Source organism: Cibotium barometz, chromosome 15 (genome assembly GCF_041138505.1).
Source record: "Cibotium barometz isolate CiBa-2024 chromosome 15, ASM4113850v1, whole genome shotgun sequence".
Lineage (NCBI taxonomy): Eukaryota > Viridiplantae > Streptophyta > Polypodiopsida > Cyatheales > Cibotiaceae > Cibotium > Cibotium barometz.
The window spans coordinates 27,687,258-27,714,758 of NC_141060.1; the positions used below are offsets into that span (position 1 = coordinate 27,687,258).

Below are 27,501 nucleotides of genomic sequence, written 5' to 3' on the forward strand. Positions count from 1 at the left end.
ACGCGCGCGCGCGCGCACACACACACACATATGTGCGGGTTTGTCATACTTGGGAAATAAAAACTACTAGAGGCCTATCTTTGTGTGTGTATGCATGCATGCATGTACATACATACATACATACATACATACATACATACATACATACATACATACATACATATATATATATATATATATATATATATATATATATATATATATATATATATATATACATGCGGAGGATGTACTTCAAAGAGGAGTCATCCAAGGAAGAAAGCTAGAAATAGTAGATAAAGACTTCAAATTGGATGGTATCAATAGCCTCCAGCTGTTGATATAGTCATGTAGGGACTGGCAAAGATTGATACAAAAGAAAGCATGAGCATCTAGAGAAGGCTATTGAAACATAATATGGTTCCTAGCCTTCCAAATAGTGAGAGTGCCTAGTATCTCATCCATATCGTGAAAGTGTCAAATCTAGTCCATGCAAGATGGCAAAAACACGAAAAATCCAGAAGAGTTTTCCTCCTTTGAAGGATGGAAAAGTCCTCAAAGATTGTGAGTCAGTGCTTGCAAGAAAATCCTGGACTTCGTGCAATGACAAAGAAGATACGGAACGGACCTTGCATGTCGTCCACATCTACAACATCTATCACTAGAGATGTTGTTTTGCCAAAAAAGTGAAAATGGGAAGTATTATCACAAGGCATCTCCATAAGAATAGACATTGTTTGAGAGGTAGCTTACAACCCAAAATTAGTCGAAGCCTTTCTTTCCAACATTTAGTATTCTTATGTAATCCCCATAAAGTATTAGCATGAGGCTGGATCCATTGGGAAGGAAGCAGCAATTTATACACATTACTTGCCGAAAGTACATCCAATCGAAGACAACTGGTATGACTAACAAGTTGCTAATCATGAAGTTTGTCCTGATCATTCAAGGGTGGGATGGGTTCAAAAGTCTGCAACATCATAGTAATAGTTTTCCACACTCGCATGTGATGCAGACCCAAGTTATGTTTCAGACAGGCTTGTGGAAAAGTCAACATAAATCCCTTATCTATTATGACATCCGCCATAGTGTTAAGTCCAATGGAGGCCAAAAAGCAAACCTTTCATGGTTCCTATAGTGCAAGTGGTTGAGGAAACACTGAAGACCAATGAGTGCATCTCTACCATGCTAGTGAATAGAAGACAAAGGGAAAAATCACCTTACCCAATGAAGCAACCAACATAGGCAAATGTTCATGGAAATGTTCAGGGAAATGCTTCGTTTTTGTGACCCCACACCGGGCATTTATGCTTATTGACACTTTTGTAGTCGTTATTGGCCAACCACGATAATACATGAACCAACTAAGTGCCAAACATGAGAGGCAATTTCTCGAGCTAAGCTACTATGTGTTTAGTTTCTTTAAAAAGAACCTCATAAAATCCTCTCGCAACCCAATACACACCATTTACTACATTTCCATGCAATTCAGATTTTATCCATTGCCACCTCATGCAAGAGGCATTTTGCATGGAAAAAAACCACTGCAGCATTTTCTAAGAACTTCTTTAGTGGGTGAGACCACCGAAGGGAGAGAGATATCAAACTGAAAATCAGGATCCGCCGGCAATCCTTTTTACCGCCCACAAAGTCATCAAGCAGCATATCATGAACCAAACGTTCTTCAAGAGACAACTCTTGGAGAGATTTGCCAAATTCAGTACAGAGAACCTTGTTCATTCTTGTGAGCATGATGATAAACCTTGATATTCACATTCTCGTCTAAAGCCAACTGATTTGGAGAAGAGTCAACCACGCACTGAAGAGAGATTCTGTTGTTCATCATTGTTACACACACACACACACACACACACACACACACACACACACACACGCACATATATATGTGTGTGTGTGTGTGTTTAAACACACACACACACACACACACACACACACATATATATGTGTGTGTGTGTGTGTTTAAACACACACACACACACACACACACACACGCACATATATGTATACATTTGTATACATATATGTGCGTGTGTGTGTGTGTGTGTTTAAAACACACACACACACACACACGCACATATATGTATACAAATGTATACATATATGTGCGCGTGTGTGTGTGTGTGTACACACACACACACATATGTATACAAATGTATACATATATGTGCGTGTGTGTGTGTGTGTGTACACACACACACACACACACATATGTATACAAATGTATACATATATGTACACACACACACACACACATATATGTATACATATATGTGCGTGTGTGTGTGTACACACACACACACGCACATATATGTATACATATATGTGCGTGTGTGTGTGTACACACACACACACGCACATATATGTATACATTTGTATACATATATGTGTGTGTGTGTGTGTGTGTACAAGTGTGTTTGTTTAAATACACACACACACACACACACACGCACATATATGTATACACACACACGCACATATATGTATACGTTTGTTTAAACACACACACACACACACACGCACATATATGTATACATTTGTATACATATGTGTGTGTGTGTGTGTGTGTGTGTGTTTAAACACACTTGTACACACACACACACACACACACACTTGTACACACACACACACACACACACACACACACACACATATGTATACAAATGTATACATATATGTGTGTGTGTGTGTGTGTGTTTAAACACACTTGTACACACACACACACACACATATATGTATACATTTTGTGTGTGTGTGTGTTTAAACACACTTGTACACACACACACACACACACATATATGTATACAAATGTATACATATATGTGTGTGTGTGTGTGTGTGTGTGTGTGTTTAAACACACACACACACACTTTTTTTTTTGTAAAACCAGTTGAAATTGCATTATATCATAAATGTACAAAAGGGTTTGACATAAGGAGGATGTCTAAACCCTAGAACTTAAAAACAACAGTAAAAAAGTTCTATGCAAGATCAGGGCAGTGCTTAAGAAAAGAGCCTATGCCCTATCCATCAGAAACAGTAAAAGAAAAGCTGAACACAAGAAACATCCAAATCTCCCTCATGCACGGCATCATATAAGGACTGCCGCAACGAGGCTCGGAAGAACTCATAAGGGTGCTGAAGGGGTGAATTCAGATATGTATGATTTCGCTGTAGCCAGAGGGTCCATAATGCCCAGTATCTGATCCAATGGAAGAAAAGAGAATACTGTGACAAAGAAGCTGATAATGTGCCAAACATCCAGAAAAACTTGTAGAACCTGTGTGCAGGAAATCTGAGAGATAAAAAGTAGGAGATCTTGTCTAGAAGGTTTCTGGAATATGAACAAGACCACAATAACTGCGGAGCAGTCTCAGTAGTATGATGACATCTTGGACAAATAGGAGAGGCAATCCTTCTTTGAGCCAATTTCACTCCCACTGGAAAAATACCGACAATGCATCTCCAGAGAAAGAGTCTCTGTTTCAATGGCATTTTCAACTTCCATATCAATGTTAGTTTTGCTTTCCACCAAGCTAAAGACTTATCCAGATGCCAAAGAGAATTAGCATGCTGAGCAATCCATGGAGGAGGTAATATCAATCGATAAGCCTGTATAGAAGTCAATAGATGCAAAGATTGAGAGGATAATCTTGAACTTGAAGACTGAAGATGCCAATCTTGAAGCCTGTCTCTTACATCCAATGTTGGAATCGGAATGAAAGGGTGTAAGAGATCTGCAATAGCTTTCCATATAGATCTATGATGCATCCCAAGATTGTATTGTTGGCATGCTGCCGGAAAAGAAAGAATTTGCCCTGTAGTATCCACTACGTCGTCAATGAACCGGATGCCCAATTTCATAAGATTGTAAGCTCTGATTGGTTGTTGTACAGCAAGGGGAGAGTAAAAAACAGCACTCCAATGTATGCTTTCCATTCGAAGCGAGGAAGCTATAGAAGCAGGATGGGGAGACCATTTGATGCGAGAGAGCACTTTCTTCCAATCCTGAATCAAGGAAGTAGAAAATGGACAACCAGGGATTTTACCTTGAAATTTGCCAAGCACTACTTCCGATGGATCAACCAACCAACGACCATAAGCATTTGTGCGCATCCGACCACACAGAATTGCCAACATGATAGACCAAGGCTGCTCTTGTTGAAAAAAGGTTTTGAGCATAGTGATCTTTCTTGCCAGCACATGAAATTTGATGTTTATAATATTCAAACCACCATGCATTTTTGGCGAGCAAAGCAGGTCCATTTTGAGCAACCTTAAAGCTTTTTTATGAAGCTTAGTTTTCCAGAAAATCTCCATGGCTTGAGACATAAAAGAAGAAAGATCTCGAGATGACCAATGTAAGAGAGGAAGGTAGAATTGGACATAAGCCAGAACAATGGACTGAACAATTCGAAGCCGTACATGTAATGGCCAAGTGGAGATCTTCCAATATTCTAATTTGTCCTTAATTTTGTTTAGCACCCAAGATATTTGTTGCTTATTTCTGATTTTCCAGCCAATGGGATAGCCCAAGTGTCTTACTATGCTTTCCGGATAAATAATCTGGCCGGGCCACAGGATAGCATGCCAGTCACAATGCTTGAGAGGTAAGAGTTTTGATTTCTGAAAATTAATTTTTAAACCAGCTGCCAACCCAAAATCTGAAAGAGTATCCATCAATAGACGAAGCTCCAAAGGACTGTTCTTTGGCATGAAGAATGAATCATCTGCATAAGCCTGTGCAATGAAAGGCCGTGAACCAGAAATCTGAAGCCCCTCTAACTGTCTAGTATCAACCAGATGATCCATGTAAAGAAGCAAAGGATGCGAAGCAATAGCATAGAACAGAGCACTGAGAGGGCATCCCTGTCGAACTGATCGTTCTAGAGTCCAAGACTCAGACAAATGTTTCCCTATAAAGCATTGAGCAGTGGAATCTGAGTAAAGCCAATATATGACATTAACTAGCTTTGGCCCAAAACCAAGTTTAGACATGATTTGAGAAACATAATCCCACTGCACCGTATCAAATGCCTTTGCCACATCCACCTGCATGACCAAGACATCTTGAGCAGAGTATGTTGCATATTCCATTGCAATGAGAGTATTGGAGATATTATCATGTATATGCCTTCTTGGAACAAAACCATATTGCCTGGGATGAAGTCCATCATGAAGGATATCCTTTATCCGGTGTACCAACATTTTAGCAATAAGTTTATATATAACAGGCATCAAAGTGATAGGCCTCCAGTCATCCATTGTCTCACACAGGGGTTTTTTGGGAAGAAGCTTAACCAGACCATGCTTCCAAGCTGAGGGAAGATGTTGATGCTGCCAGGCTACATTAACGAGCTTCAAGATTGGACCCTTCAATTCAGCCCAGAAGGCTACAAAAAATTCAACCGTCAAACCGTCCCAACCTGGGCATTTATGTTTACCCAAATGCTTGAGGGCTTCATCCAATTCTGTATCCGAAAAGGACATTTCCAGCATTGAAGCTTTTTGCACAGAAACAATAGGAGAAACAAGCTCAATAAATCTGCTTCGAGCCAATGCAGCCTGAGATGTAGAAGAAGATGGTAGAGAAAAAAGAAGCCGAAAATGATCCAGACATTGTTTTTCTAGCTGAGATAAAGTCTGGGTCCAAAGACCATCCGATTTTCTGACTCTCATGATAGATTGACTTTGTCTGTACGTGTGTAAGTTTCGAAAGAAAGATTTCGAGGAGCAGCCCTTATCTAGCATAGGTTTAACTCTAGCCCTTGTCTGCCATTTGGAAAGCTTGCGTTTATCATTAGCATCAATTATGGAAGAAGCACAAGACAATGAATTCTGTTCAGAAGCAGAAAGAGACCTTTGATGGCTAATCTGTACCAAGGACTGCTTGTATGATTTTGCCCACTGGATATGCTGTCTGGTTTCTGCCATGTACCATCTTCCATATTCCTTAATGACATTTTGAATACGATGTACAAAAGAGTTCCAAGCAAAATCCAGATCCTCCTGAACATGAGATAACAATGGCTTACAAGCCAATCTGATCATTTGCTGGAATTTTTCATGAGAAAGATATAATTGATTAACCTGCAAATGTCTGACTAAAGAGAGCTGAATGTCATCCAGAGGCATACCAAAAGAAAGGTTGAGCCAAAGTGGAGTATGATCAGATAGTTGTTGAGAATAATCAGTCCACATTTGACATGTATAATCATCATATTGCTGAGCATGAATAAGATACCATCTATCAAGCCTGGCCCAATATTCTGTAAAAGCATTATGATGATATGTGAATCCCAAAACCGAAGGGTGAGTTGCTGTCCATAAATCTGCAGTATGAAGAGAAGAAGTCATATGTTCCCATCGCTGGATTTCAGAGGGAATCATATGGGATTTATGTGTGGTATTGTCCTTCCAGTGAGGGGAATTATTAAAATCACCACAAAGTAGAGCATTTGAAGACCAAGGATATTGGTTAATGGAGTCCCACATTTGAGCTCTGGAAGCTGAAATTTGAGAGGCATACAAGGAGCCTATTTCAAAAATCTCTCCATTGATCATGCATTGGATAATCATCCATCGGCCACAAGGATCATTATATGCTACACAGGGCTGCAGATCATGCTTGGCTAAAATGCACAGCCCAGAGAATTGTCCAGATCCTGCATAAAATATATCATAGCCTGAAAAGAACCCATGCTGGCCAGCAAAAGAATGCTGATTATGCTCTTGCAGACACACAACATCAGGATGAGTATTGTTTATATAATGCCATAGGAGCCTCCATTTATGCTGATTGCAGAGGCCCTGTATATTATAAGAAAAACATTTAAGAGAAGTACGCATGAAAATATGTACAAGAGATGAACAGTCCTGAAAGAGAAAGGGAGGCATCAAGCCTCTGCCATTGCCACAGGGTCTTGCTGACCCTCAAAATCCAATTCCCTGACTAAATCATCTTCTTCACAAAGTGGAATACCCTTCTTAACTGCATTGACCCATGCCTTTGAGATGGGGCTGTCCGAAGAGGTAGAAGGTTGACCAGGAGATGGAGCAGAAGCATCCCAATTGCGAGATTGGAGAGGTCTTTGTTTGAGAGGCACCGTCTTCTTTGCATTCTGCCAACCCTCGTGAGAAGATGAATTATTTTCCACTAGCTTGCTTTTTTCTTTATCCTTGTTTTGGGCTAAATTGGCTTGGTTCCCTGTAGGAACTGAAGGCTTTGCTCCTTTAGCTTCAGTCTTTTCCACATAAGTCTTTTGACCTCCTTTATTAGATGGCGGAGGAATGGCAGCTGGAGGAGGCGGATGAAGGATTGAGGGACACTCAGAAGCTAGATGCCCGAACTTGTGACAAGAGAAACAAGCTCCAGCAAAAATGCCCCATTTCAAAGTGAAATATTTCTTTCCCAAATTAACACCCTCAATCTCAACTGCAATAGAAGAGGGGGTTGGTCTATCAGTATCCCATAAGATGCAAAAACGATTTTTGTTACCTGTGGGACGAGGGGGACAGATCACTTGTCCCAATGTCATCGCTAAGCCTGGAAGCTCTGTTCTCATGTAATCTGGGAAATCAACGACTTCAACCCATACAGGGCAGTGATGTTTGATGAGATTCTGATAATCCTTATTAGGAGACCAGGGCATGATGTGCACCATTTGACGACCAAAAAATAAAGGGGACATTTCCAGCATCTTTTGTTTTGTCAATACATCCAAGAGATGAACTTCATAAAATCCTCTGGAGGCAAAATAGACTCCTTCTACATAGCATCCACCTAGGAGAGAATTCACCCATTGTCCCACATCATTAGCCGAGGGTATTTTACCTGGAAAAAAGATGATGACTGCAGTTTGAGAGAGCTTCTTCAGAGGATGCACAAGAGAAGGCAACTTCATCTTGTAGGTGAGTTCCGGAGCAGGTAGTATCCATTCTCTTCTACTTTGTTGAAAATCCTCATTCAACATATCAAAAACATAGGAAGCATCTTCAGATGAAGGAGCTGTGGGGGGCAGAGTTTCCCTTAATTGTCTTTTAGGTTCAGGAGAAAGAGCTCTCTTGATATAAAACTTGCTTGTTTCTGGCATCGAGACTATTCGATTCAGCAGAGGGCACAGATCAGAAAAAGGGGACAGCTCTATGGAAAACTATCTTACACAGAAGGGAAAAAACAGTGACCTGTTGGAGGTGCGCGCACACACACACACACACACGCACACACAGACAGTCCTATACACGTACGCAGGTCGCAGAAGACAGGAAGAAGAGCAGATTGATGATGAAAAGACAGCGCAACTGGGAACAAGAGAAGGGAGCGAAGAGAGCTGCAGGGCCAAAACAGACCAGGAAGGAGCCCGACATAGTCCAGGAAGAGGCGCCTCACCACACGTACTCATCGAGGGAGCAGGCGAGCAGATAGTCTAGGGAGCAGGCGAGCAGATCGAGGGAGCAGGCGAGCAGGTCTCCACCGCCGTCACACACACACACACACACACATATATGTATACACACACACACACACACACACACACACACACACACACACACACATATATGTATACAAATGTATACATATATATGTGTGTGTGTGTGTGTGTGTGTGGATCTTTCTTCTTCTATGTCTCAAGCCATGGAGATTTTTTGGAAAACTAAGCTTCATAAAAAAGCTTTAAGGTTGCTTAAAATGGACCTGCTTTGCTCGCCAAAAATGCATGGTGGTTTGAATATTATAAACATTAAATTTCATGTGCTGGCAAGAAAGATCACTATGCTCAAAACCTTTTCTCAACAAGAGCAGCCTTGGTCTATCATGTTGGCAATTTTGTGTGGTCGGATGCGCACAAATTCTTATGGTCGTTGGTTGGTTGATCCATCGGAAGTAGTACTTGGCAAATTTCAAGGTAAAATCCCTGGTTGTCCATTTTCTACTTCCTTGATTCAGGATTGGAAGAAAGTGCTCTCTCGCATCAAATGGTCTCCCCATCCTGCTTCTATAGCTTCCTCGCTTCGAATGGAAAGCATACATTGGAGTGCTGTTTTTTACTCTCCCCTTGCTGTACAACAACCAATCAGAGCTTACAATCTTATGAAGTTGGGCATCCGGTTCATTGACGACGTAGTAGATACTAGAGGGCAAATTCTTTCTTTTCCGGCAGCATGCCAACAATACAATCTTGGGATGCATCATAGATCTATATGGAAAGCTATTGCAGATCTCTTACACCCTTTCATTCCGATTCCAACATTGGATGCAAGAGACAGGCTTCAAGATTGGCATCTTCAGTCTTCAAGTTCAAGATTATCCTCTCAACCTTTGCATCTATTGACTTTTATACAGGCTTATCGATTGATATTACCTCCTCCATGGATTGCTCAGCATGCTAATTCTCTTTGGCATCTGGATAAGTCTTTAGCTTGGTGGAAAGCAAAACTGACATTGATATGGAAGTTGAAAATGCCATTGAAATAGAGACTCTTTCTCTGGAGATGCATTGTCGGTATTTTTCCAGTGGGAGTGAAATTGGCTCAAAGAAGGATTGCCTCTCCTCTTTGTCCAAGATGTCATCATACTACTGAGAGTATTCCGCATTTATTGTGGTCTTGTTCATATTCCAGAGACCTTCTGGACAAGATCTCCTATTTCTTATCTCTCAGATTTTCTGCACACAGGTTCTACAAGTTTTTCTGGATGTTTGGCACGTTATCAGCTTCTTTGTCACAGTATTCTCTTTTCTTCCATTGGATCAGATACTAGGCCTTATGGACCCTCTGGCTACAGCGAAATCATGCATATCTGAATTCACCCCTTCAGCACCCTTATGAGTTCTTCTGAGCCTCGTTGCGGCAGTCCTTATATGATGCCGTGCATGAGGAAGATTTGGATGTTTCTTGTGTTCAGCTTTTCTTTTACTGTTTCTGATGGATAGGGCATAGGCTCTTTTCTTGAGCACTGCCCTGATCTTGCATAGAACTTTTTTACTGCTTTTTTAAGTTCTAGGGTTCAGACATCCTCTTGATGTCAAACCCTTTTGTACATTTATGATATAATGCAATTTCAACTGGTTTTACAAAAAAAAAAAAAGAGTATGTGTGTGTGTGTGTGTGTGTTTTTTTTTAAAAATGTATACATATATGTGTGTGTGTGTGTGTGTGTGTGTGTTTAAAAAAACACACACACACACACACACACACACACACACACACACATATATGTATACAAATGTATACATATATGTGTGTACACATACACACATATATGTATACATTTGTATACATATATGTGTGTGTGTGTGTGTGTGTTTAAACACACACACACATATATGTATACATTTGTATACATATATGTGTGTGTGTGTGTGTGTGTGTGTGTTTATGTTTAAACACACACACACACACACATATATGTATACAAATGTATACATATATGTGTGTGTGTGTGTGTGTGTGTGTGTGTGTGTGTGTGTAACAGTGATGAACAACAAAATCTCTCTTCAGTGCGTGGTTGACTCTTCTCTCACACACACACACACACACGTATATACAACACGTATGTACATATACATATACATAACATAAACACACACACACACACACACACACACACACACGTATACATATACATATACATGTGTTTGTGTGTGTGTGTGTGTGTGTGTGTGTATGTGTGTGTGTGTGTACATATATGTATGTATATACACATACTGTTAGAAGTCATCTCCTGTCTTTATTAGACACCAGGGCCTCTGTTGTGGGTGTGCCCGCCCTTTGTAGGTGTTTTCTCATTTTTCCTCACTCCCCGTATTTTTTCCCCATTTTTTCCTATTTTACCAAGTGTGGGAGGCAGTTTTCTGCACCCCGGCTGATCGAGATGTTGGCCGACTGCTGGTCAGAGGATCTCGATGCTGGCCGACTACCCCTTCTGGTCGCCGACCTCTCCTGCTTACTGGCCGACTGTGTGTAGCTGGCCGACTGCTGGATTGGGCTGGTCGTGGACATGTAGGCCCAGTCGACTGTCTCTGCACAGGCCGCCGACTGCATGTATGGGGCCATATAAAATGGCCCCATGGCCCCCACATCATTGTATCTTGTTTTCGTATTCGGGATCTTGTGTATAGAGAAGAGTTACATGCCTATCTCTCTCCTTCTCTTGTGCTGTCTATTTTCTGCACTCTACTTGCTTTTGTGGTCTCAGATTTGGTTAACATCTCCGCTGCGTATTTTGACATGGTATCAGAGCCCTAGGCTCTTGAAAGATCTTGGGAGTTTTCTGAGCAAGAGGGGGATTGTTGCGTTGCTGATTGGTGGACTGTTAGGGACTGTTCGGGAAGAGAAGAAGCAAGAGGAAGGCGGGTTGAGTTGCTGGACAGCCACTTGCAGGTTTAAAGTTTTTTTTCCCCTTCCACCCACCCTTTTCAGTTACATCCCCGCGATGGCAGATTTGTTAGAGGAGCTGGCTGAGAAGCATGTGAAGATCCCAACTCTCCCCACGTTCCCAGTGGACCGTCAGTTGGACGGGAACAATTACGGCATCTGGAAGGTTATGATGGAGTCTGTGCTGGAGTCATATGACCTTGCTGATTTCATCGTTATCGGGGTTCCATGGCCGGAAGCAGAGGAAGAGGAGTTACTGTCAACGAGGAAGGACCGCGAGGCACAGGCACAGATGTGGGATCGTGTCAACACCAGGGTCCGGTCATTTATCTTCCTCAACTGCACACCGCAAGTAATCAATCACGTAAAGCATATGACGCTGGCCAGAGGCATATTGCAGCACTTGGCTTCTCTTTATAACAGGGTATCGCCCATGAAGAGGATTTCCTTGGAAGTACAGATGCGGGTTATGAACCCTGCAAAGTCGTCGACAATGCAGGAGCACATTAACAAGCTGCAGGCCCTTCAGTAGGAAGTCCTCCATGCTGGGAAGGAGATATCATCAGAAGATATGGCCATTACTTTGCTGTCCCACTTGCTTGCTCAGTATTCCGCTTTCTACTTCTCTTTGATTACCAGTGCAGGCTCAGCACCATTACCTAGGAGGAGCTTGTGCCCATGGTCTTGGACTAGGAGGAACGATTCACGAACCCTCCTCACAGCGGAGCCTTAACTGGCCAGCGGCCGATAGGCCGGAATAACAACAAGGGCAAAGGGAAGGCTTCACCGGAGAAGTCTTCTGAGAAGAAGCCTGCCACAGAACGAGAGAAATTGAAGGTCGAGAGGTCCTGCAATGATTGTGGCGAGAAAGGCGTCTATTGGAGGAAGTGTCCTAAGCAGACTGGGAAGAGTGCTGATTCTTCAGCCTTAGTTGCAAAGACTCCTGCATTTGTGCACTTAGAGATGATGGACTCCGATGCTTCATCGTCTTCGAGCGAGGAGGCAGTTGGCTTCACCGCAAAGGATACCTGGGAATGGATTCTTGACAGTGGTGCTTCCAGGCACATGACTCCGTCCCGTGACTTTTTTTTGGATCTAAAACGGCAGTCAGGTTGCATTTTCATTGGCGACAACTCCACCATTCCGATACACAGTGAGGGCCGGATGGAGATTATTCTCGAGGGCAAGGGGGGCAAGCATGCTTCCCGTGTTCTTTACGTCCCTGCTCTTGGTTTCCATCTTCTGTCAGTGCATGAAGTATGCAATACTGGCTTTCGGGTGGAATTTGAGGAGCATTCAGTTGCTCTACGGGACCGTGAGACTGGCCAGGTTATTTGGGAAGGCTGTGTGGAGAATGGTATCTACAAGCTGTCTGCACTCTCCTCATTGATAGGTTCTCAGGTCAGAGATCTGTGGCACTTTCGTTTTGGCCACTTAAATGTGGATGCACTGCAGTGAGCTTTCCGAGACCAGATGGTGGTTGGCTTGCCAGATGTTGGCAGCAGGCAAGGATGTTGCAGTTCTTGCATACGTGGTAAGCAGCACAGGGAATCCTTTCCGAAGCAGGCTTCCAGGCGGGCTTCAAAACCATTGGAGTTGATTCACACTGACTTGTGTGGACCTTAGCAGACACCATCATTGGGATGATCTCTCTATTTCATGCTGCTTGTTGATGACTGTACCAGCTTCACGTGGGTCTACTTTCTTTCACAGAAGGACCAAGCTTTTGCACGGTTCAAGGATTGGCACCTGATGGTGGAAAAAGAGTCTGGATTGCAGGTAAAGACTCTCAGGACTGACAAAGGGGGTGAATTCTCCTCGAATGTATTTCTTAGATTTTGTGTAGATCATGGCATCGAGAGGGAACTGGCCAATACAGGATCGCCTTCAGAGAATGGAGTTGTAGAACGCAAAAACAAGACTGTGGTGGAGATGGCGAGGACCATGCTGGAGCATCGTGATCTTCCTCGTCCACTTTGGGGAGAGGCTGTGGCAACGGCTGTCCATACCCTCAACCGGTCTCCAATGACTTCAGTACCTAATATGACTCCGTTTGAGGCATACTTTGGTAGGAAACCTGATGTCTCCCACTTCCGTGTTTTTGGGAGTGATGCGTATGTACATATTCTGAAGAAGCAGAAGGGGAAGCTTGACTCCAAATCCCGCAAGCTTATATTTGTGGGGTATAATTCTCTTTCCAAGGGATACAGCTTGGATGTAGTCTTTGATGAGCATGTTCCAGTATCCACTGTCGAGGAGCCGCCACTTCTTGGAGATCCAGAAGAGTCTGATGATGATTCCCAGACTATTATTCCAGTTGATCAACCTCAGTCAGCAAAGGAGGTTGAGCTCGCAGCTGGAGTAGAGCCCCCGCAACGTCAGGAGGCTCCCCGATCTGTTCGAGTACCTAGGTGGTTGATGGACAGCCTTCGGGAGTCAGGTGTCACGGAGCTACCCTCCGAGTGGACCACAGAGGACGGCCCTCGAAGATCGCACAGAGTCCGCGACAAAAGCAATACAGCAGAGCTTCTTCAGGTAAACTATGCTTTGATGTCTCGTATTATGCGGGACAAGGAGCCCACTTCCGTTAAGGAAGCCCTTTCACAGGATACTTGGAGGAAAGCCATGCAGGTGGAACTTGATGCCATCGAGAAGAACAATACATGGGAGTTGGTACCGAGGCCGTTGAAACGGTCAGTCATTGGTGTCAAATGGGTCTTTATTAAGACCAAATATGCGTCAGATGGGTCGGTGGACAAACACAAAGCCAGACTTGTGGCTAAAGGTTATGCTCAGCGGCCAGGCATCGACTACGAGGATACCTTTGCACCGACAGCACGGATGACCACGATTCGGACCGTTCTTGTCCTTGCTTCTTCTTAGAGGTGGCCCGTATATCAAATGGATGTAAAATCTGCTTTCCTTAATGGTGACTTGCAGGAGGAGGTGTATGTTGAGCAGCCTCCAGGCTTTGTTGTTCCAAGATTAGAAGGGATGGTTTACAGGTTACATAAGGCCTTTTATGGTCTTAAGCAGGCTCCTAGGGCTTCGAATCAGAAGATTGATTCTTTCTTTGTTCGGACTGGTTTTCAGAGATCGGTTGCAGATCCCAACCTACATCTCTTTCGGGAACGCGGCATGGTTACGATTGTCATCCTTTATGTGGATGATCTCATTCTCACCGCCGGTCATGTGGAGCACATTGGCGTGACGAAGGCTGCCTTGTCAAAGGAGTTTGAGATGACCGACCTAGGCTTACTCCACTTCTTTTTCGGATTGGAGATCTGGCAGACCCAGAGGGGGTTTTTTGTCTCTCAGCAGCGGTATGTTCATGAGTTGCTTGAGGCCTTTGGGATGGAGAACTGCAAGCCTATTACTTCGCCGATGGACCCAAATACAAAGTTAACTGTTAATGATCCTTGTGAGCCAGTTGATGCCTCGCAGTATCGGAAGTTGGTTGGTTCATTGATCTGGTTGCTGAACACTAGATTGGACTTGAGCTTCTCCGTGGGGCTGTTGAGCTCTTTTATGCAGACGCCATTGAAGTCTCATTGGGACGCAAGATTGCGGATCTTGCGGTATCTGCAGAGTACGAAGGATCTAGGGCTCTTTTACACAGGAGGGGATGGAGTCAGACTTCAAGGTTGGAGTGACTCAGATTGGGGAGGAGATCCAGACACGAGGAGATCTACTTCAGGATACAGTTTTACCCTCGGCTCAAGAGCAGTTTCTTGGAGCAGTAAGAGGCAGCCAACTATTGCCCTATCTTCGACAGAGGCAGTGTACCGGGCTGCTTGTGGTGCTGCTTGCGAGGTTGTGTGGCTGCGGAGGCTGCTAGGCGAGATTGGGTTTCCACCGAAGGAGCCCACAGTCATCTAGTGTGATAACGAGAGTTATATAGCTATTGCTCGGAACCCGGTCTTCCATGCCCGGACCAAGCACATAGAGATACAGTATCACTTTGTACATGAGAAGATCTTGGCTGGTGACATCTTGCTACTTTATTGTTCGACGGAGGACAGTGCGGCGGACCTCTTCACGAAGTCTCTGCCTCAGGCTACGCTCAGGCGGCACTCCAGCTCCCTAGGGTTGATTTCACAACCAGGAGCTGAGAGGGGGTGTTAGAAGTCATCTCCTGTCTTTATCAGACAGCAGGGCCTTTGTTGTGGGTGTGCCTGCCCTTTGTAGGTGTTTTCTCATTTTTCCTCACTCCCCGTATTTTTTTCCCATTTTTCCCTATTTTACCAGGTGTGGGAGGTAGTTTTCAGCACCCCGGCTGATCCAAATGCTGGCCGACTGCTGGTCAGAGGATGTGGATGCTGGCCGACTACCCCTTCTGGTCCCCGACCTCTCCTGCTTGCTGGCCGACTGTGCACAGCTGGCCGACTGCTGGATTGGGCTGGTCGTGGACATGTAGGCCCAGTCGGCTGCCTCTGCACAGGCCGATTGCATGTATGGGGCCATATAAAATGGCCCCATGGCCCCCACATCATTGTATCTTGTTTTCGTATTCGGGATCTTGTGTATAGAGAAGAGTTACACGCCTATCTCTCTCCTTCTCTTGTGCTGTCTATTTTCTGCACTCTACTTGCTTTTGTGCTCTCAGATTCGGCTATCATCTCCGCTGCGTATTTTGACACATACATGTATGTATGTATACACACACACACACACACACACACACACACACACACTTGGAAAAGAAAAACAACTAGAGGCTTGTCTTTGTGTGTGTGTATGCAATATGTATGTATGTATATGTGTGTATGTATGTATACATACATAATACATACACTGGTGGTGCGGGTAGGGGTGGCTGATGGGGGATATGATAAGAGGGAGCGTGCATAGGAGTGCCATGTGTCCAAGGAGGTGATAGGTGTGGGAGGGTGATGTTCTCTGAGTTTCCTCCAAGCCTCTTTGCAGTTCGGCCCTAAGAAAAGTCGGTATAACTCATCCTCTTTCCGAGCATAGAACTCCCGTTTCTTGCGTTGGGTGAGCCGTTGAGAAATCCGTTGCGCTTGGCACTTCGTGATTTGCCCAATCTGTCCCTCATGCCTAAGACGGGAGTGTGTGGCCCGACATTCGTCATCATACCAACAGTTCTGGGGCATGGAACCGCAAGGTGGCTTGGCGGTAGACCACCGCATGCAGATGAAAGAAGCGGTGGCGGATGTGTGGAGTATGGTGGTGAGCTGTGATGTGAGAGTGGATAGGGGGATAGTAGGTTCCACATGCTAGAGTTGGCGGTAGATGTGGTTGGTTGATTGGAAGTCATCATGGGTTGTCATTTATGTATGTATTATGTATACATACATAATACATACACTGGTGGTGCGGGTAGGGGTGGCTGATGGGGGATATGATAAGAGGGAGCGTGCATAGGAGTGTCATGTGTCCAAGCAGGTGATAGGTGTGGGAGGGTGATGTTCTCTGAGTTTTCTCCAGGCCTCTTTGCAGTTCGGCCCTAAGAAAAGTCGGTATAACTCATCCTCTTTCCGAGCATAGAACTCCCGTTTCTTGCGTTGGGTGAGCCGTTGAGAAATCCGTTGCGCTTGGCGCTTCGTGATTTGCCCAATCTGTCCCTCATGCCTAAGACGGGAGTGTGTGGCCCGACATTCGTCATCATACCAACAATTCTGGGGCATGGAACCGCAAGGTGGCTTGGCGGTAGACCACCGCATGCAGATGAAAGAAGCGGTGGCGGATGTGTGGAGTATGGTGGTGAGCTGTGATGTGAGAGTGGATAGGGGGATAGTAGGTTCCACATGCTAGAGTTGGCGGTAGATGTGGTTGGTTGATTGGAAGTCATCATGGGTTGTCATTTATGTATGTATTATGTATACATACATAATACATACACTGGTGGTGCGGGTAGGGGTGGCTGATGGGGGATATGATAAGAGGGAGCGTGCATAGGAGTGTCATGTGTCCAAGCAGGTGATAGGTGTGGGAGGGTGATGTTCTCTGAGTTTCCTCCAGGCCTCTTTGCAGTTCGGCCCTAAGAAAAGTCGGTATAACTCATCCTCTTTCCGAGCATAGAACTCCCGTTTCTTGCGTTGGGTGAGCCGTTGAGAAATCCGTTGCGCTTGGCGCTTCGTGATTTGCCCAATCTGTCCCTCATGCCTAAGACGGGAGTGTGTGGCCCGACATTCGTCATCATACCAACAGTTCTGGGGCATGGAACCGCAAGGTGGCTTGGCGGTAGACCACCGCATGCAGATGAAAGAAGCGGTGGCGGATGTGTGGAGTATGGTGGTGAGCTGTGATGTGAGAGTGGATAGGGGGATAGTAGGTTCCACATGCTAGAGTTGGCGGTAGATGTGGTTGGTTGATTGGAAGTCATCATGGGTTGTCATTTACAATTCAATCTACCTCCTCACAAAGGTGGAGCAGAAATTATAGCAACTCGATTTCATACCTGCAAGGCTGAGGCCACGGGCCCCAAGCGTGCTGAACGCACCTCATCTGAATCCTCATGTAGTCAACCTTCCCATCACCTCAAGCAACATGAGGAGCAACATGCATGTCTCAAAGCTCCACGGCTCGAACACCAAGAAGGGCATCTTCCCAACTGACTCTACAGACCACCACCTCACCAAAGGGCATCCCTTTGTCTTGTTTTTCTAGCTTGCACTCCAACCGCCTCATGGCCACCTAGCAAAAGGCCCAGACTGTCCAATATGCACCCCTTAAGAACTCGGGCACTACAGCACCACATTCCGAACAAAGGCACCCCTTTTACAAGGTCAAGCTCGTGAGATCAAAAAGGACCTGAGTGTAATGTGAGATGGGGGGTGGTGGTGGAGGGACGGGTGGTGTGCAGGTAAGAGTGAAAGAGAGGTAGGCATGGTCAGCTTTAAAAAGGGGTGGCGGGATGGAGAAGTCGGGGAGAAGGTGTGCCAAAGCCGGAGATCCCATAAGGTAGTCCATGATGCTAGTACCTCCTGAGTGAGGGAAGGAGGTGAGGGCGCCGGAGGAGGGCCATCGGAACATCCCATTATAGATAACGAGACCATGTGCAGCTCCCAGCTCTAAGAAATATCTCCCATACACTATGACCTTCTCACGGTCTTGTGATGATCGGTGCAGTTCTGTGTCACTGATGTCCAGCTCCTGTAGTCTGATAGGGTCGTCTAGATTGAGTAGTGGGACCTGCTGACTTCCCGTCCTGGCGTTGAAATCCCCGAGTAGGAGGATTCCCCCCAGCTGTGAGAACTCCATGATATCCCCATATAATGGTAAGTACGGTGAGTGGCCATGTTGTGCGGCGTAAGGGGAGTGGCGTGGTGCAAAATAACACACAGCAATGTGGATGACTTTGTCACTGCTAAGCTGTAGCTGCACCCAAAGATACCATGCATCCTCGTCCTTTCGGACGATCTTGAGAATTTGTCGAAGATGGGATCTAAAAAGGACAGCTACCCCTCCAGAGCCACGTACTCCTCCTGGGTCTCGCCTCGAAAAGCTGACTCCCACTCATACCCGGCTATGTATGGTAAGCCCCTCTCAGGGCTCTGATGAGTCTCTGCATAAAAAATGACGTCCCTGCCTGTGAGAATCTTGCTCAAGCCTCCTGGATTCGACTCAAGCCTCCTGGATTCGACCACAACATGCCATTTTGCAGTTCCATATTGCTAACCTTAGGTGTTTGGTATCATAGACCCGCGTCCCTATTTGGGATGGCGCTCAATGATAATGACCCTACCATCTCTGTAGATAGCCCACTTGCTTGCTCTGCGGGCCTCATGAACTGTCACCATCGCCTCATGCCGGTGTGCCACCTGTGTTGGAGTGAGATCATCTCCCATGTACACCTGTGTGCCCTTGAGGGCAGCCCGCCTGTCTAAGAAGGCTTGTCTGCTGGTGGCATCAAGGAATCTAATGATGAGGGGCCGCTCTCGTGTCATATCCTTGCCTGCCCTCCATGTATTTGTAAAGGGGGGGGGCGATCCTGTCGACTCCTAGCATCTGGTAAAGCATCATGGCATCCTCCTTAGGGGAAGTCCCCGCCTGTAGCCCCTGCACTCACACATGGAGGGCCCTATCCTTCCTGCATTTCTCCACCTCCAGAGTCTCATGTATGATGCTCTGTGGGGGTTTGTGCTTCTTCAGCACCTCCACCCAATCTTTCTTAGTGGTATGCAGTTCTTCCCGCTAGCTTATGACTCGTAGCTTTCAACTGCTCCAAGTCAGTCCTTAGACCCTCCTGAATATTCAGTTCCCCTTCCTCCACTGTATGGTCCTTGACCGTAGCCTTTAGGGCTTCCATTTCTGTCTGGAGTTCCGCTATCATTGGGGTAGCCTCTGGCATTCCTTCTTGTTGTAGCTGGGTCTCTTTCAACATTTGAATCACCTCTTCTTGGTGGTTTACCTGTGCTGCCAATTCTTCAATCTTGTTCTTTCCCTGGATCTCCTTGCGGAGGCCTTCCAACTGTTTTTCATGTTGGTTCAAGACCCTGTCCAGCACCTTCTTTTGTTCGCCCAATAACTTATTGGTGTTGTCCTCCACTGTCTTAATGTATGCCTCCAGCTCCTGTAGATTCATTATGGCTATTTCCCCCTAGTTGCTGCACCTAAGCAAGGGTGGGTGGGAAAACGCACGCGGACAACCTGAACACAGTACAGAGATGCCGAATAGAGCGCAGCTAGGAGAGGGCAGGCAGAGGCAGAGATGCCAAACAGAGTGCAGCTAGGAGAGGGTAGGCGGAGGTAGAACAGGGCAAGCGGCGGCAGGTAGGGCGCCAGTTCGCGGTGCGCGAGAGCAGGGAAAAAAACAGGGCGCAACCAGGACAGGGCAGGCGGTGGTGGCAAGTAGGGCATAGCCAGAACAGGGTAAGCGGCGGCGAGCAGGGCGCCAGTACGCGATGCGCGAGAGAGGGCAGGGCAGAGGCTCACGCCATGTGCAGAGGGTAGAGCAGTGGCGCCAGTACGAGAGAGAGAGAGAGAGAGACAGAGAGAGAGAGAGAGAGAGATTAAGCGTCTACTAAAGACCCAATGGGCCTATGAGACCAAAGTGATACAATAATGTCCATGGTATATCTCATCATGGCGCCAGTACGAGAGAGAGAGAGAGAGAGAGAGAGAGAGAGAGAGAGAGAGAGGTACGCGATGCGCGAGAGACGGTAGGGCAGAGGCTCACGCCATGTGCAGAGGTTAGAGCAGCGGCGCCAGTAAGAGAGAGAGAGAGAGAGAGACGCGATGCGTGGGAGAGGGTAGGGCAGAGTCTCACGCCATGTCCAACACTTCTAGTGTTTCTTTTAGAGAAAGAGAAAGTACATTGTGGATCAATCACCATGGTATGTTCATAGCGCAGTGCTCAAGTGTGTTTCATGCCTCTTGTTCTAAGGTGATTTAATTCAAGAATGTATTTCCTTTTTCATGGAAATTTTCAACTTTTTAGGGAGCCAATTGTTGACTAAGGCCTATCCCTAGTAGACCATTCCAAGGTCTGAGGCTACTTTGAATCATAGTTGTTTTTGGCTGAGGTGTTTTATGTCTTGCATATGCACGTGTTTGTGAGGGGATATGAAGAAATATACAAATGAGGCTTTCTCTTCTAAATGATAAAAAAAGCACAGTTGTTTTTTGAAGTCTTCCCAAGGCCTTGAGGTAATTAATGATTTTTTCCCTTAAAAATTCTAATTTATAAAAAGCCCTGCGTAGGTCATAGTTGTATTCTCAACCCCTGTTTTTTTACAACCTTGCAAAGCCTTCCTCTTCTACTACATCCTTTTGGTGTTTTCCAGAAGTTGTAGACATTTTGGGTTTGCAAAGCAAGATGAGGGAAGCGTCTAAAAGTTTCTTGTTAATTTGCATGAGTGCAGGCATAGAGATGAAGACATACGACAGAGGAGAGTAGACAATTCTCGATATCTTTGGTGCAGGTGAGCTTTTCATGCTCCATCTAATAGTTAGAAGAAGACATACGACAGAGGAGAGTAGACAATTCTCGATATCTTTGGTGCAGGTGAGCTTTTCATGCTCCATCTAATAGTTAGAACCTTTCAAAGAATGTTTGAAATCATTAAGTTCAGTCCCAACACCTCTTTACTTAGAATGCCTAGATTGAAAGGAGGTGTTGATGATTCACAAGAAAGACCTTCAAGCTTAGGTATCAGATCACCTCCTCGAGTTTTTGTTGAGGAAGTGATTCTGTAGTCATCTTATATTTGACCCACAGTCTTTGAGCTGCCAATGCCAGGACCGTATAAATCTTGGTCAATCAGGTTCTTGGTGCAAATATCTCTCTTAAAAGTCTAATCTCTTGTCCTGTGCAAAACTCCTGGTCAAAAAATGGGTTGTATACTTATCCAAGGTCCATCAAACCTGTGCTTTGCTTTGCAAAATCCACATGGTGCTGATGAGTAGAACAAAAGCTCTGGAGAGTCTGGCAGAAGCAATTTAATTCAACACAATTGAACTTAACACTGGAGCGCGCGAATTGTATAGACATCAGAAACTTACAATACTCATTCACAAGGACATAATGTTGGGTCCCAAGCCCCCCCCTCCCCCCCACAAAAAAAACCCCACAACAATGTAACCTCGATTCAACGCTCTGTGTGACCTGTCAATTTCAATTGGTGGCCACTAACATTCTGTTGCCTTTGTGTGGGACTCCTAAATACAACGTTTGGAGTGAGGCTGCATTCAGCCAAGCTCCAAATCATCAAGGGGTGTTTCACCTGCAGCCCCTTTTGGGCATCTGGCCAGGTTGTTTTGTGGGTGCCCCAAGGCTGCCCACGGCTTTGGCTGGTCTGGTCTTGCTTCTGCTTTTTGCCTGAAACGCAGTGTCCCCTACTTCCAACAGTGACTGAATGTGTCCAGCAGTGTTCAATGGCAGTGTCTAGCTGCCTTTTAGTTCCCAACTTGCTCATTTTTTTTTTTTCAGAAAGAGACTTCTATTAAGTATGAAAAAGACATACAACAATCACAGTCGGCCTGCTAACGAGAGGGGTGAGAACCATAAACTCTCGCAACAAGGGTGGTCTGGACCTCAATGTCAATGTCGTGCTGAAGAGAGGTGAGCTCGTCTTGAGAAAAATTGATGATTCTCCCGACTAGTGGGGGTGACGAAAGATTGGCTGCGGTAGAAGAAGCCATAAAGCCAATCGAGAATGTGTGGGCGGCCGACTTAAGTCCAAATAAAATGCTGCTAAAGAAAAAGGGGAACGGGGGAGGACAAGGGGGGTGTAGCAAGGCGGAAGTAGAATGCGGGAGCATCAGAGGTGGGAGCAGGTGAAGGGGGGCAGAGGCGGGTGCAAATGAAGGGGGGCAGAGGTGGGAGCAGATGGGTGGTGGCAAAGCGGGAGCAGCTGGGGCAGAGGCAGGAGCAGAAGAGCAGGCAGGGGCAGCAATGGGGCAGGCGGGAGCAGCAAAGGTAAGGCGGGAGAAGCTGGGGTAGAGGCGGAAGGGGTAGGCGGGAGCAGAATGACAGAGGTGGGGCAGAGAGCAGGTGGCTGGGGTAGAGGCAGAAGGGGCAGGCAGGAAAAGAAGGGACAGAGGCAGGGGCAGGAATCAGCAGCGCGAGCTCACCCTTCGAAGCACCTTAGCAGCGGCGACTGTTTGAAGTTAGTTTCAGAGAACATTCCCAACTTGCTCATTCGCATAGGCCTGCTGCTTAACCTGTCATTGGGATGCACTTAAGCTACCACATGGAAACCCTAACCCTGACAATCACTGCACGACCGTATCCTTGCTAAATAAGGGCTCACAATGGTCTTTCTAACCCTAAATCTCCCTTGTCTACCATGTACATGGCCTCACATAGTCTCGGCACATGCATTTAAGGCCTGATTCATGTGACATGCCCATATGAAATCTAGAGAGTACACATAGAGATAATATCAGAAGACAAACATACTCAAGCTACAACAAATTATGCTGGAATGAAAGAACATGAAAAGCAAGTCCTGCTTAAGCGGGAAGTGAAATGGCTACAACAGCTGGGAGAGTAATCCTTTAAAGAATGCTTCTCAATTTTTAGGCTCTTGTCATTGCTGCTTGGCTAGCCAAGGCTCTTTCTCAAGATACTGCTGACATAGTATGGGAAGCATGAGAGCTGCCTTTCCATAGGCCTCTTGCAGTCCTGATCTGGCAGGCCAAGTGATAATGGCTGTGAGGTTGAATGTGATAAGTTCTTCACCACCAAGTCTGCAGTTGGCCTCTTCCATGATAAGCTTGCAGCAAAAACAGAGAATTGTTAGTAAGTTGGCTCTCATTCAACCAAAATGCTTGATGCACCCTCAAGCTTTAGCAGGTACTGGAACTCCCACTTCGATGCAAAATGATTTGCTCTTGGAAATCAACACCTCATGAAGGCCTTCATTATCAGCGAATGTTGGCTCCATTTCTGACTTGACAGGGTAAACGGGAGGGATCATATAGATTAACACATCAACTCAAATACAAATAACAAAATCCCCTTTTAGAATTTTATTGAGGAGTTGCCACCATCCCTTGTGCTGTGTGATTATCTGTTCTGGGGTGAAGTTCATTCATCAACCCTTTTGAACCATCTCTTGCTCATGTAGTGGACGGGGGGGAGAATATGGTATTTATTGAGGTATTTGAAGTAAGTGAGTATTCAGCATAATGCAGTGTAGAAGATGTGCCATTATTTTGCATTAAAAAGACCATTTTGACTCGTTAAGTGCAGCAAGAAACTGAAATAAATGTGAATCCACATAATTAAATTCAAACGTCATAGGGGAGAGTGGAATATCGTTCAAATAACAAATTTAAATAAAAAATGCGTAACTGAAAATAAGAGTGTAGGGTTTAGAGAGATTGCTCAAAGAATTAGGTGGGCACACATGCTTAGGGGCAGCTCGTTTGGCAATTGCCCTCGAGACTTAGGAAGGTCCCAAGCGAGGGACATAACAATAGCAACAAATGCGCCAAAATAATTCCAAAGAAGGGGCTGTTAAGGCCACAGGGATAAGGACAGTTGGGGAAGTGTTGAAGTCATGCCTCTTTAGACAGAGTTCGAAGCTAGGGGGACATGCAGAGCAATGTTTCTGACGCACTTTTTTTAAAGAGATTTCTATTACGTAAAATAAAATCATACAAAGGGAGATCTCAAACCAAAAGGTAGGGAAATCTCAACCAATAGGGAGTGGAGAATTAATTACCATGGTTCCACTCTCTTATAAATCTGCTGCGTTTTGTCTACAGCTCTAGAAGATTTTGTCTACAGCTCTAGAAGATCCCTGTATGCAGGCCCAAGTGGTCAAAAGACTCTGAATGATGTCACTCCATATATTGCATCTGTCACACAAAAGTGGAGATCTATTTTTGGCGTGGACCAATCTTGTCCTAGATGTCCAGCTCCATCCGAGATAGTGTATCATTGCTTATGGGAGTGTCAAACTCATCAGGGCACCTATAGCCCAGCTCTTGGGCAGATTGAGGAGTGACCCTACTGATATTTCTTGGGGTGCTAATGCATGGTTGACTTATTCTGGCCCACTTCTTTTTGAGGGCTGGGGAGAATGTAACTTGGTTGAACACAATGCTAATCAATACACTTAAATACACTAAGATTTGATGGACACTTGCTCAAAATACAAGAAGTAAATTGCTGAATTGACAAGAGACACACAATGGGCCGGAACGGCCTACCCCTCCCTCAAATAAAGTATATTGATCTTGGGAGAATCAAGTACATAGTGTCATGGGCATTTCTGACCAGATTTCCATACCAATGCATATGAATACAGTATTGCAAACAAGTGGTTGTCGATGTAGACTTGCAACCCACACTACCCTTTCAAGTGCCCATGTTCCCTACCATCTGCTCTCTATTGTTCCACCAACACATGGTAGCAACAATCTGCAAGAGAGCACGTAGGACAAGAGAACACTACACAGGGTATGTGATCTTGTAATCCGAGTCCTCCCTCCTGCTACTTGCTCCCATATTTAAGCATAAAAGCTTACCAATAGCAAGTAGAGTCGATGACAGCGGAAGTCTTGGCGATGGAAGTCCTTGGAGTGTTGAAATCTTTGATTTGTCGCCTTTCTTAACGACAAAAGTCTTCAAGAGGATGAAGGGAACCTTGGGAAAGCTTCCCCTATGGTTCAACTTGAGAAAGGAGAGCTGAAATTAGGGTTTTCAGCAAAAAGACCAGAAATTACAGCAATAAAGAGAGCTGTTTTGCTGAATTTCAGTCATTGGGAGTGTGTAGGAGAGTGATTAGCATTTGGAAACACTCTTGGAATCTTGGAAAACATCCTGGCAAGTTGGGTATGGCTATGGAGAGCTTGGAAATGGAGAGAAATGGTGGAAAAACAGAGTTTTCAGCCTCCAAAAATCTTCATGAAGAGAAAACACGAATTTTCTCTTAATAAGTAAGTGAATTGGGGTCCAATCAGGTGAAGGGACATGGGGAGATGCCCATTTATGAGTAAAAGGGGAGGATCAGGTCCTGGACATTGAGTCTTGTCCGTCTCGGGACTTCAGTGAGTGTGAACTTGGAAGCGGTCATAATTTATAAGTGACTTTTGGGCGCCCAAACTTTAATGAAGTGGGAACGCACTCACTTATAAATATTGGCTAAGTCTTAAGGGCTATTTGAGCCTAGATTGGGTAATACTTACCACCACACAACCATGTCAGCAGACAGTTTCACACACACGGTTCACGGGTGGGCGTCCCCTAGCCCGGAACTACACATAGGTCATGCAGGCATGAAAACAGCATGCAATTTCATTTGCAGGCAAGCACATAAAGATGCTATGCAATGCAACATTGGTATGGACAATCCCCGTTCATGAGACTATACCAAAATAGACGTGCTCTAGGCAAGTACACGAGGTACCAGACCCAATGGAACACCAATCCACCAAGCATTTCCGGGCATGTACACGGAGGCACAAGTCCCAACGGAAAGCCAAGTCTACAGTATCACATGAGTGGCATCAATCCTCGGCATAAACAACTGCCATCTACACCAGTCCAATGTACATACATGATAAGAAAGCACGGGTGGACCAATTGGGTGGCCAAATGGTGACATCCTCCCCGGCTTCTAAGTAGTAGTCCGCAACTGAAAAGCATCCAAATATGTCTGAAGCACACGCGGGCAATTTTTGAAGTACTCTTCATCTACCCATTTAGCATCAATGGGAAGATACTTCTTAAACTTCACAAGGTAACGCCTCACAACTTTGCCTGCAGCAAGCTTGCGTTCCTTGTGATACACAATCTGCTCTGGTTGCAAGATCTCCTCAAGCTCATCCACTTCTGGTGGATCCTCAATGACCATTTCACTGGGCTCCGGCCCTACATACTTGCGAAGGAGACTCACATGAAAAGCATTGTGTATGTGCCAATGACTAGGTAATGCCAATCTCAAAGCCACTTCATTGATCTTCTCGATCACTCGAAAAGGCCCATAGTACCTGGTTGCAAGCTTAGGATATGCACCCTCTTTGCCAGGTCTCTTTGCAAGTCTTACTTTCTCAAATTTCAGCAATACCCAATCATTCTCTTTAACATCTAATTGCCTTCTATGCTTGTTGGCAGCCTTTTTATGTTTGTCTTGTGACCTTGCAATGGCTGTCCGCACCTGAGCAAAAGCAATATCCAAGTCTCTTACATACTCATCAGCTTTGCAAATATCTCATCCTTTGTGTGAAGAATGGGTGGCAAAACCACCTTACCATAAACAATCTCAAATGGGGCCTTTCTCGTAGATGCATGCACCGTGTCGCTGTATGCAAATTCCACAAGCGGTAAGTACTTCTCCCAAGAAGACTTCTGATCCGCCACATAACATTTCAAGAGATCCAACAGAGCTGAATTTGCAGCCTCACTTTGCCCATCCGTTTGTGGGTGATAAGCTGATGAGAAGGTCAATTTGGTGCCCATATTATCAAATAAGGCTCGCCAAAAGAGACTTGTAGTCCTGGGATCTCTATCGCCCACAATGGACTTCGGCATTCCATGATGTTTGAACACTTGTGCAAGATATATTTTAACCATATGCTCAGCGTTGATGGTCTTTTTGACCGGCAAGAAATGAACTTGCTTGCTAAACCTGTCCACAATTGTCCGAATTGCATCATTACCCTGTTGGGTACGTGGCAAGTCCATAATGAAATCCATTGTAATACTTTCGC

At 45.2% G+C, this 27,501-nt stretch overlaps 1 protein-coding gene across 4 annotated transcripts in view; it reads left to right on the forward strand.

Annotated features, from left to right (window-relative positions):
* The window catches only part of LOC147631126 (uncharacterized), a 68,003-nt gene that overhangs the window by 4,274 nt on the left and 36,228 nt on the right, over positions 1–27,501 (forward strand). For all 4 annotated transcript variants that reach the window (XM_086809470.1, XM_086809469.1, XM_086809468.1 and 1 more), the window contains exon 2: positions 21,201–21,260. In XM_086809470.1, the coding sequence (XP_086665596.1) occupies positions 21,201–21,260 (60 nt within the window). The remainder of the gene's footprint in view (positions 1–21,200; positions 21,261–27,501) is intronic.